Source organism: Opisthocomus hoazin, chromosome W, assembly GCF_030867145.1.
Source record: "Opisthocomus hoazin isolate bOpiHoa1 chromosome W, bOpiHoa1.hap1, whole genome shotgun sequence".
NCBI classification, from domain to species: domain Eukaryota; kingdom Metazoa; phylum Chordata; class Aves; order Opisthocomiformes; family Opisthocomidae; genus Opisthocomus; species Opisthocomus hoazin.
The window spans coordinates 18,821,469-18,830,927 of record NC_134453.1 but is presented as its reverse complement, the minus strand read 5'-3'; the positions used below and the strand labels follow the sequence as shown (position 1 = coordinate 18,830,927).

The window sequence follows — 9,459 nt, the reverse complement described above, 5'->3', positions numbered from 1 at the left end:
CTCACCACACCCTCGTGGAACTACTACTACGCGGAAGGGGCTTTGCAGTGACCCTCTGCCCTTTCACAACGCCAGCACAAGGAGCTCAAGGCTGGGTTTCTGAGGCAACGCATGCACTGATCCTACGACCTTAGTTTTTGAAGCAAGAGTAAAGCGAATTATGTGACACAGATGTTTCTTCAGACTAACTATTCTCTTTCTCACAACGGATGCTCTAGGATGTGTTCCACTGCCTCTGGGAAATTCTCACAGGTGAAGTAAGGAGCCGGATTGATTTTGGCTTCATCTGCCAGTCTATATTTACCTGTAACAGATTAACAAAACGATGCATTTACCAAGCTCCTTTGGGTATCTCTCTTTTCCCTGAAAATTACAGCCTCCTTGGACTGGTAACAACGAGGCACGGCAGGAGGAACGCCCACATGAGGTTCTGCAAGAAACGTCCCCCAAGCCTTCCCCAGCCAAGCCCTGAGCCTTCCTGAAGGCTCCTCCAGGGGCGGCTCTGGCCCAGAATTGGTGTTGTAACCAGGGAGATAGAATCAGTTAACCATAAACATGAACAATGCTGCTATGTCCCTTGTACAGCCCTACCCATCTGGACATTAGGTCTGGGAACAGAGGGTCTAGTCTCTAGGTAACCATTAATGTTAAACAATAGTAGTGAAGGGGATTTTTAATAGAAATAGCATTACCTAATAGTTGCAGATGCATTTATAGTACCTATCTATTGTGTAAATTAACTGAAGCAGAGAGTCTTACATCTCCATACAAAGGGGTTAGTTTTTGGTAGGGGCTGGAAGTCGCCTAAAACCAGTCAAGATGACCCTACTGTGTGGATGGGAGCCAGAAGAGAACTGAGTTTGCACAGAAACTGTGATGAAGAGGATGAGTCTTCATCTTGGACCCCTGACGACCACCACTAGGAGGCACTGCGCAAGCACAGCTGGGAGGAGTCTATAGAAATGACTTCTTGGAACTGATTTTAATATGAAAGGGATAGGTTATGCAACCTAGTGAATATGTATATTTTGATCTATATAAACTGCACGGAAAAGGTATAAAGTATGCACGTTCGGTGGAATTATCCCCCATGCATCCAGCGCTGCAATAAAGAATGCCTGCCTTTTAACACTACATTGGTGTTACGAGGTTTTATTCCCAGATTTTCGGTGACAGTGTCACTTAGGCAATGGTTTCCCTTCGACTCCGCAGATATTTGTGTTGTAGGTTCTTGAAATAATAATGTTACCATCTTCCCTTCTGGCTTTTATGAGGAAGAGGAGGATTACTTGCCTTCATCTTCACCATAATGGACTGTGAGGCATCAGCAGCTGGCACCTCAGAAAGACCTTACCCAGCCCATGGTACCATCAATAACATTGATAATACCTGTCAGTCCCTTAAGGTTTCACTTTCAGAAAAGAACTTTTATAATTACCAGTGTAATTACTAAGGAATGCGATCAGAGCTCCTAAATAATCAGCGGTGACATTGCTATGATGGATTTTGGCAATCTAAGACGTCACAGTAACACTTCTCTCTGTTCTTTGCCTGGTGCTTGGGATTTTAGAGTCATTAGAGAAAAAAATTCACACCTACAAGCTCAGCTGCCCACATCTATTACTTCATATCATCCTGCTACCAGTTCAGGGTCTGTGCTCTAGCCCTGTTGTTAAAACATTAAATATAATGGCCTATTCTGATTTAATCGCAATTTACTGCTTCGTAGGCTGCCAGCTGAGGCAATGCATCTACTGAATTCACCCCAAAATGACTGGGGTGATGGCCCTGGGGTCTCCCAGCAGCCCCTCGGTGTCACAGACGGCAGGAACGGCAGGCCTCTAAAGCACCGGGGCTTGGTGTGTACCTTCACATCGGGCATGGGGGCTGCTGGTACCCAGGGCAAGGTCACCGAATGCACCGCTGCCTCCCGAAACGACCACTCCAGCGAGTACTTACCGGTCCTCCATGCATGCCCGCATTCTGGGCGCCGCCAACGTCATCCCTGCAGTCCTGGGACAGAACGGGAGAGCAGCTGGTTAGTGGGCACAGACACGCATTTGTCGACGAGTTTTTTATTGCATTCCCTGCTTTACACATCACAAAGCAGCTACGCTGAGTCAAATCCTGCAGCTACCTATTAGAGAAACTGTCACAGAAATACTTGCACTGTGTGCTTTTTGCCCGAACCAATAGTGAGATCCAATCACGCAGGAACGGGGGATTTTAGGAAGGGCCTCGGAGACAGGGCAAGGCGCTTCTTGTCGACAGACCGCTCATGCTCTTGGGCAGGATGGTGAGGGCTTCTCTGGAATCCACCGAAGTAAAAGAACCAACCCCATGGACCACACGTTAAATCCTGCGGGTTTTGACCGTTTGATTTTCACCCCCCATCTTTTAAAAAGCTCGATTCGTGAAGGGCTCGGCACGCAGTGGAGATGAGCACTGCCTTCGCAGGCAGGTGAGAAGGTGTTTGGTCCCCACGTACATCACCAATCATGACGGCCTCCTCTGGGTCACAGCCAGTCCCCTGCAAAGCTTCGAGGAAGAAGGTTTTCTCTGGCTTCCCCACCACTGTTGCTTTGGTGTCCGTCGTGTATTCCAGCCCAGCTACAAAAGGTCCACATCCCAGAGCCAAGCCGTCATTTTTCTTGAAATATCTGGCTTTATGTATAGCTATAAGGGGAACACCATCCAAAATCAACCTAAAGAATGAATGAAGATGAAAGTAGAAACAATATATTAAAGAAACGCTATTTACAGCTGAAGGCCTCAACTGGCTTTCATTTAAATTGATGATAAAACTCCCGCTGACTTTCATGACGCCTCAAATTATAATGCAAGCCAGCATTCATTTGGAGAGTTAAAGTTCCTTTCTTTCTTTTCCCCAGAAACAGCTAATCAAACAAATCCCCCAAATAAAGAATTTATCTTGAGGATTTTAACAGGTAACTACTTTTAAATCCCATCTGTATCTCTAATGCAGTTAGGTCCATGACTCTAAGCAGCCTCACTTTTCACTAAGGCAAACACCCTAACGTTAGAACCTGTCCGATTTCACCACACAAATATTTTAAAACACATTAACCACAGGCAGCAGCTGGAGGTAACAGTCTGATGGCCGCGGCCTTCATCTCCTTGCCTGGACTGAGAACACAGCCGCACCTTCAGGCTGCTGCTGCTGCCAGCAAATCTGCAGCTCTTGGGGCTGTTGGTACCCCCTGTGACAGCCGAACAGCTACATGTTTCCAGCAGAGATGGGCGTTCAGGTGAATCCCGTGCAGAAGATGAATCGTTTAATTTATATTTTAACATTGGAGGAATGACAATAACACTTTACATGAAAAGGCACAAATCACAGAATCACAGAATCACAGAATGGTAGGGGTTGGAAGGGACCTCTGTGGGTCATCTAGTCCAACCCTCCTGCCGAAGCAGGGTCACCTACAGTAGGCTGTAGAGGACCTTGCCCAGGCGGGTCTTGAATATCTCCAGAGAAGGAGACTCCGCAACCTCCCTGGGCAGCCTGTTCCAGTGCTATGTCACCCTCAGAGGGAAGAAATTCTTCCTCATATTCAGACGGAATTTCCTCTGCTTCAGTTTGTGCCCATTGCCCCTTGTCCAGTCGCTGGGCACTACTGAAAAGAGCTTGGCCCCATCCTCCTGATGCCCACCCTTCAGATATTTGTAAGTATATATTAGGTCCCCTTGCAGCCTTCTCTTCTTCAGGCTGAACAAGCCCAGCTCCCTCAGCCTCTCCTCGTAGGAGAGATGTTCCAGTCCCCTCACCATCCTTGTAGCCCTCCGCTGGACTCTCTCCAGTAGCTCCTCATCTTTCTTGAACTGGGGAGCCCAGAACTGGACACAGTACTCTAGATGAGGCCTCACTAGGGCAGTGTAGAGGGGAAGGAGAACCTCCCTCGACCTGCTGGCCACACTCTTCTTGATGCACCCCAGGATCCCATTGGCTTTCTTGGCAGCCAGGGCACACTGCTGGCTCATGGTTAACCTGTCGTCCACCAGGACACCCAGGTCCCTCTCCGCAGAGCTGCTCTCCAGCAGGTCCGCCCCAAGCCTGTACTGGTGCATGGGGTTGTTCCTCCCCAGGTGCAGGACCCTGCACTTGCCTTTGTTGAACCTCATCAGGTTCCTCTCTGCCCAGCTTTCCAGCCTATCCAGGTCATGCTGAATGGCAGCACAGCCTTCTGGTGTATATCTACCACACCTCCCAGCTTGGTGTCGTCAGCAAACTTGCTGAGGGTACATTCTAACTCTTCATCCAGGTCGTTGATGAAGAAGTTAAACAAGACTGGGCCCAGTACTGACCCCTGGGGACACCACTAGTTACCAGCCTCCAACTAGACTCAGCGCCGCTGATGACAACCCTCTGAGTTCTGCCATTCAGCCACTTCTCAATCCACTTCAGCAACCACTCATCCAGCCCACACTTCCTCAGCTTCCCTAGGAGGATATTATGGGAGACTGTGTCGAAAGCCCTGCTGAAGTCTAAGTAGACAACATCCACGGCTCTCCCTTCATCCACCCAGCCAGTCATGTCATCGTAGAAAGCTATTAGATTGGTCAGGCATGATTTCCCCTTGGTGAATCCATGCTGACTACTCCTGATAACCTTCTTTTCCTCCACTTGCTTGATGATGGGATCCAGGATGAGCTGCTCCATCACCTTTCCCGGGATGGAGGTGAGGCTGACCGGCCTGTAGTTCCCCGGGTCCTCCTTCTTGCCCTTTTTGAAGATTGGAGTGACATTGGCCTTTCTCCAGTCCTCAGGCATCTCTCCTGTCCTCCAGGACCTCTCAAAGATGATGGAGAGTGGCTCAGCAATGACATCCGCCAGCTCCCTCAGCACTCGTGGGTGCATTCCATCGGGGCCCATGGATTTGTAGATGTCCAGATCGCTTAAGCGATCCCTCACACACTCTTCCTCGACCAAGGGAAAGTCGTCCTCTCTGTAGGCTTCTTCTCTTACCTCCGGGGCCTGGGATTCCTGAGGGCCAGTCTTAGCACTGAAGACTGAAGCAAAGAAGGCATTCAGTAGCTCTGCCTTCTCCGCATCCTCCATCACCAGGACACCCGCCTCATTCAGCAGCGGCCCCACATTGTCCCTAGCCTTCCTTTTGCTGCTGATGTAGTTGAAGAAGCCCTTCTTGTTGTTTTTGACATCCCTTGCCAGCTTCAATTCCAGGTGGGCTTTGGCCTTCCTCGTCGCATCCCTGCATGCTCTGACCACAGTCCTGTACTCTTCCCAAGTGGCCTGCCCCTCTTTCCACATTCCATGGACCTTTCTCTTCCACCTGATCTCTGCTAGAAGCTCCTTGTTTAACCATGCAGGTCTCCTGCCTCCTTTGCTCGATTTCTTTCTCAGGGGGATGCACCACTCCTGAGCATGGAGAAAATGTCGTTTAAAGAGCGACCAGCACTCTTGGACCCCCCTGCCTTCGAGAGCCCTGGCCCACGGGATTCCTCCCAGTAGCTCCTTGAAGAGGCCAAAGTTAGCCCTCCTGAGGTCCAAGGTTTTGATCCTGCTTATCGCCCTGCTTCCTCCACGCAGGATCCTGAACTCGACCATTTCATGGTCACTGCAGCCGAGTCTACCTCCAACCTTCACATCCTCCACCAGTCCCTCCTTGTTTGTTAACACAAGGTCCAGCAGAGCGCCTTTCCTTGTTGGTTCCTCCACCACTTGCATCAGAAAGTTATCATCGATGCTCTGTAGGAACCTCCTGGATTGCACCTGCCTAGCTGTATGGTCTTCCCAGCTGATGTCAGGGTGGTTGAAGTCCCCCATGAGAACCAGGGCCTGTGATTGTGAGGCTGCTTGTAGTTGCCTGTAGAAGGCCTCATCAACCTCCTCCTCCTGGTCAGGTGGCCTGTAGTACACACCCACCGTAATGTCACCCTTGTGAGCCTGTCCCTTAATTCTAACCCACAAGCTCTCAACTCGTTCCTCATTTGCCCCCAGGCCAAGCTCAATGCATTCCAGTTGCTCCCTCACATATAGAGCAACTCCCCCACCTCTCCTTGTTGGCCTGTCTTTCCTAAAGAGTCTGTAGCCATCCATGACAGCATGCCAGTCATGCGAGTTGTCCCACCATGTTTCTGTGATGGTGACCAAGTCATAGCCATCCTGCTGTATAATGGCTTCCAGCTCCTCCTGTTTATTGCCCATGCTACGTGCATTGGTGTAGACACACTTGAGCTGGGCTGTCAATCTCACCCCTGACCCTGGCACGCCAAGCCTAGGCTCATCCCTAGTGAGCTGGGCAATGTCCCCTTCCCCCTTCAAACCTAGTTTAAAGCCCTCTCAATGAGCCCCGCCAGCTTGTGGGCAAGAATCCTTTTTCCCCTTTGAGATAGCTGAGTTCCACCTGTCGCCAGCAGGCCCGGTGCTGTGTACAGTTCCCCATGATCAAAGAAGCCAAAATTTGACCGATGGCACCAGGTGAGTTTTCCTGCCCCTTTCAGTGCTGTTCCCTGCCACTGATGGGATGGAGGAAAACACCACCTGCGCCCCTGATCCCTCAACCAATCGCCCCAGTGCCCTGAAGTACCTTTTGATGGCCTTGGGACTTCTTTCTGCGATCTCATCCCCGTCAACCTGCATTACCAAGAGGGGGTAGTAATCAGAAAGCCGCACCAGACCAGGGAGTTTCTTAGCAGCATCCCTAACCCGGGCCCCAGGGAGGCAGCAGACTTCCCTGTGGGATGGGTCCGGTCGGCAGATCGGGCCCTCTGTTCCCCTCAGAAGGGAATCACCTATGACAATTACCCTCCTTTTTTTCTTAGCCGAGGCAGTCGTAATAAGTGGGGCTGACTGACTCGTCCTGGGCAACCCCCTGGATGGAGCTTCACCTTCACCCACTTCCTCTGTGGCCGGTCCCTCACATTCCAGAGCCCCATATCTGTTGGTTAAGGGCAACTGGGCAGGTGAGGGAGGCTGGGAGGGGATTCTCTTGCCCCCCCGAGCAGGGACCTGTTTCCATTCCCCCCATCTCTTAGGCCCCCTCTTTCTGCTCGGTGGCAAGAGGGTAGGGGGTTCTCTGCTTTCTGTGGAGCCGCCTCCTGCTGCCTCTGCCTCAGGGAGGGCAGGGAGCGTCTCCACCAGTCGATCTCCCTCTCACACTCCAGGATGCTCCTCAACCTCTCCATTTCCTCTTTCAGCTCTGCCACCAGGCTGAGCAGGTCATTCACCTGCTCGCACCGAACACAGCAGTTGTCCCTGCCGTCCTCCGGTAGGAGCGCCAGGCTCAGGCACTCCCTGCAGCCAGAGACCTGGACACTTGTGTTCTTGCGTGGGGCTTCCGTCTGGGTCCCCACACTCCTTCTAGCAACAGCTTTACCACGGGTGGTAACCATGGCTAGAATATCTCCTGGATGGGCGATGCCCACTACTTGAGTTGCCAGGAGGGGCGTCTGCACCCTGCCTGTCGCCTTCCCTGCTCGCCCTGCCCGTGCAAACTGCCGCGCGAACTGCTGCGCCGGCTCTGTTCGCTGACGCTCCCTGGGGGCTGCTCTTATCCGGGTGGGGGTTTGGCCGCTGTCACACTCGGCTCCGCCCCCGCTGAGTCAGAGCTGCTGCTCGTTGGCACCTCTCGCTTTCCCGCTGGGGGGGGGGGGGTGGTGTGGTGGTGTGGTGTGTGGAGCTGGGGTCTCTTCTCTCGGCGCTTTTTGCCGCCTCGTCGCTGCGGTTTTACCACTGGAGAAAGGGTCCCTTGGCGCGAGCCTCTGCTCCAGAGCCCTTCACCTTCAGTAGCTTCACCTTCAGTAGCTTTAGTAAATCTATTAGGTGCGTTCACATCCCACCGAATTTCCCAGTTAACAGCGCTGTTACCGAGCGATTTAGAAACAAAGCTGGAGTTGGGCTCCTTGCTATTGGGAACCAAAAATTTCAAGTGGAAGACAGTTCAAAGCACTGAGTCAGCAGATTCCTAACGCTTCTGAGCACAATAAAAGGGTCACAGAGTAAGGGCCATAACGCATGGTGTGGCAGCGTTACAGGAGGGTCTTGGCTGGGCACAGCGCCTGGGAGCCTTGGGAAGCAGTGGTCTGAGACCGGGAACTGCTCTTTTCCAACAGCTGAGATCCCCCCACCTTCCACGGGCCCATTTCTGCCCCGACACACCCACGTGCTCCCTCCCTGGGGTCCCACAGACACCCTCTCTGCCTGCCAGCTGCCTGACCTACCTGTTAAAAACCTGCATGGAACACAGCACTGCCTGGAGCACTGGAAAGGGAAGAAGTAATTAAGAAGCTGCTGTCGCTCCACCGATCCCCATCAGCAACTCCGTAGCCTCACCACCCTGTCACCATTGTCAGTTCACATCTGCAGGTCTTGTAAAACCCTTCCAGCAGGGAGCGTGGCCAAACAGCGGACCCATGACAGCGAAGTAATAAACGGGAGTTTAGGAGGGCTTGCTTTCACAGAATCTGGACCCAGTCTTTGATTCTTCCATTTCTGTTACCCGCCCGGTGTCTTTTTCCCACCGCAGACACAGCAGTTACCTGTCCTGCAGTAGAGGGAAGCCTGCGTAGCCGCTGCGCTAGAGGAACCCTCTGGGTACTGCCAAGCACAGCAGCGTTCTCTCAGTGCTCCCCGTCCCTGGCTTCAGCTTCAGTGCCACGAAAGCTCTCCAGAAAGTACCCATAAAAGCTGAGGTAACGACTGCCAAACGCTTCCCGTTCGATTTGACAGCAGGTTCTGCAGGCAGTGCCAGTGTTTATCACAACAGGCAGGGTTGTAACTAGCAAAGCTGGGGGATAGAGAGTTGGTTGTCATCTCCAGGGCAGAAAGAAGGATTCCTTTTCCCCTTAACCCTGCCCGATTTACAAAAAAAACAAAACCTTTAAGGAAACAAATAAAATCTTGCGTGGCCCCTTCACTGCCTTTCTGGAGCTGCGCTGTGGCTCTGCTCAAAGAGGCTGGCTTAGGCGAGTTGCATGCTCCTTGAAGGATGTCTGCTCCTTCCCTCGTGCTTGCAGAGCAGCCCGAGTGCCCTAAGCACAATGTAAATGGGAATATGCCATTTCACTTCATTATCACAAAACACTTCTGCTGAATCAACGCACTCCAAAGCAAGCTCAACAAGAAGAGAGCTGACGTGTACCTGTGAGCAGCCAGATACTTTCACGACAGGAGGATGCCTCTAGGACACAGACGAATTTAATTTGACAGCAGCACCACAACCACTTACATTCAGCAATTTGCAGGAAAGATCTCACCTGAGAGAATTCTTTTAAACGTGGCATCAAAATCCCACGCATACAAAAAGAGAAATTACTGAAGGAAGGGGTTAAAGGGATTTTAGTAGAAGCAGCCTTGCCTAATAGTTAAGGAATTTAGTAGAAGCAGCACTGCCTGATAGTTGCTGTGCAGAGAACTGACAGTGCTTATCTATTGTGTAAATTAACCGAGGCACAGCGTCTTGCATTTTCTTACAAAGG

General features: G+C 51.5%; 1 protein-coding gene across 1 annotated transcript; it reads right to left on the bottom strand.

Moving 5' to 3' along the window:
• Positions 1 to 200: 200 nt before the first annotated feature.
• Positions 201 to 8,219, bottom strand: LOC142365456 (haloacid dehalogenase-like hydrolase domain-containing protein 2). The gene is made up of 6 exons (XM_075446289.1): positions 8,203 to 8,219; positions 7,778 to 7,887; positions 3,089 to 3,221; positions 2,489 to 2,705; positions 1,941 to 2,013; positions 201 to 304 (listed from the first exon to the last, which is right to left on the bottom strand). Exons 1-6 carry the CDS (start codon positions 8,217 to 8,219, stop codon positions 201 to 203), a joined length of 654 nt encoding a protein of 217 aa, XP_075302404.1.
• Positions 8,220 to 9,459: the final 1,240 nt, after the last annotated feature.

Coding starts and splice junctions, on each gene's coding strand:
- LOC142365456 (XM_075446289.1), bottom strand. Junction 2,706..3,088: donor ACCTCCAGCTGCTGCCTGTG/GTTAATGTGTTT, acceptor TTCATTCTTTAG/GTTGATTTTGGATGGTGTTC. Junction 305..1,940: donor GGTAAGTACTCGCTGGAGTG/GTCGTTTCGGGA, acceptor AATCTGTTACAG/GTAAATATAGACTGGCAGAT.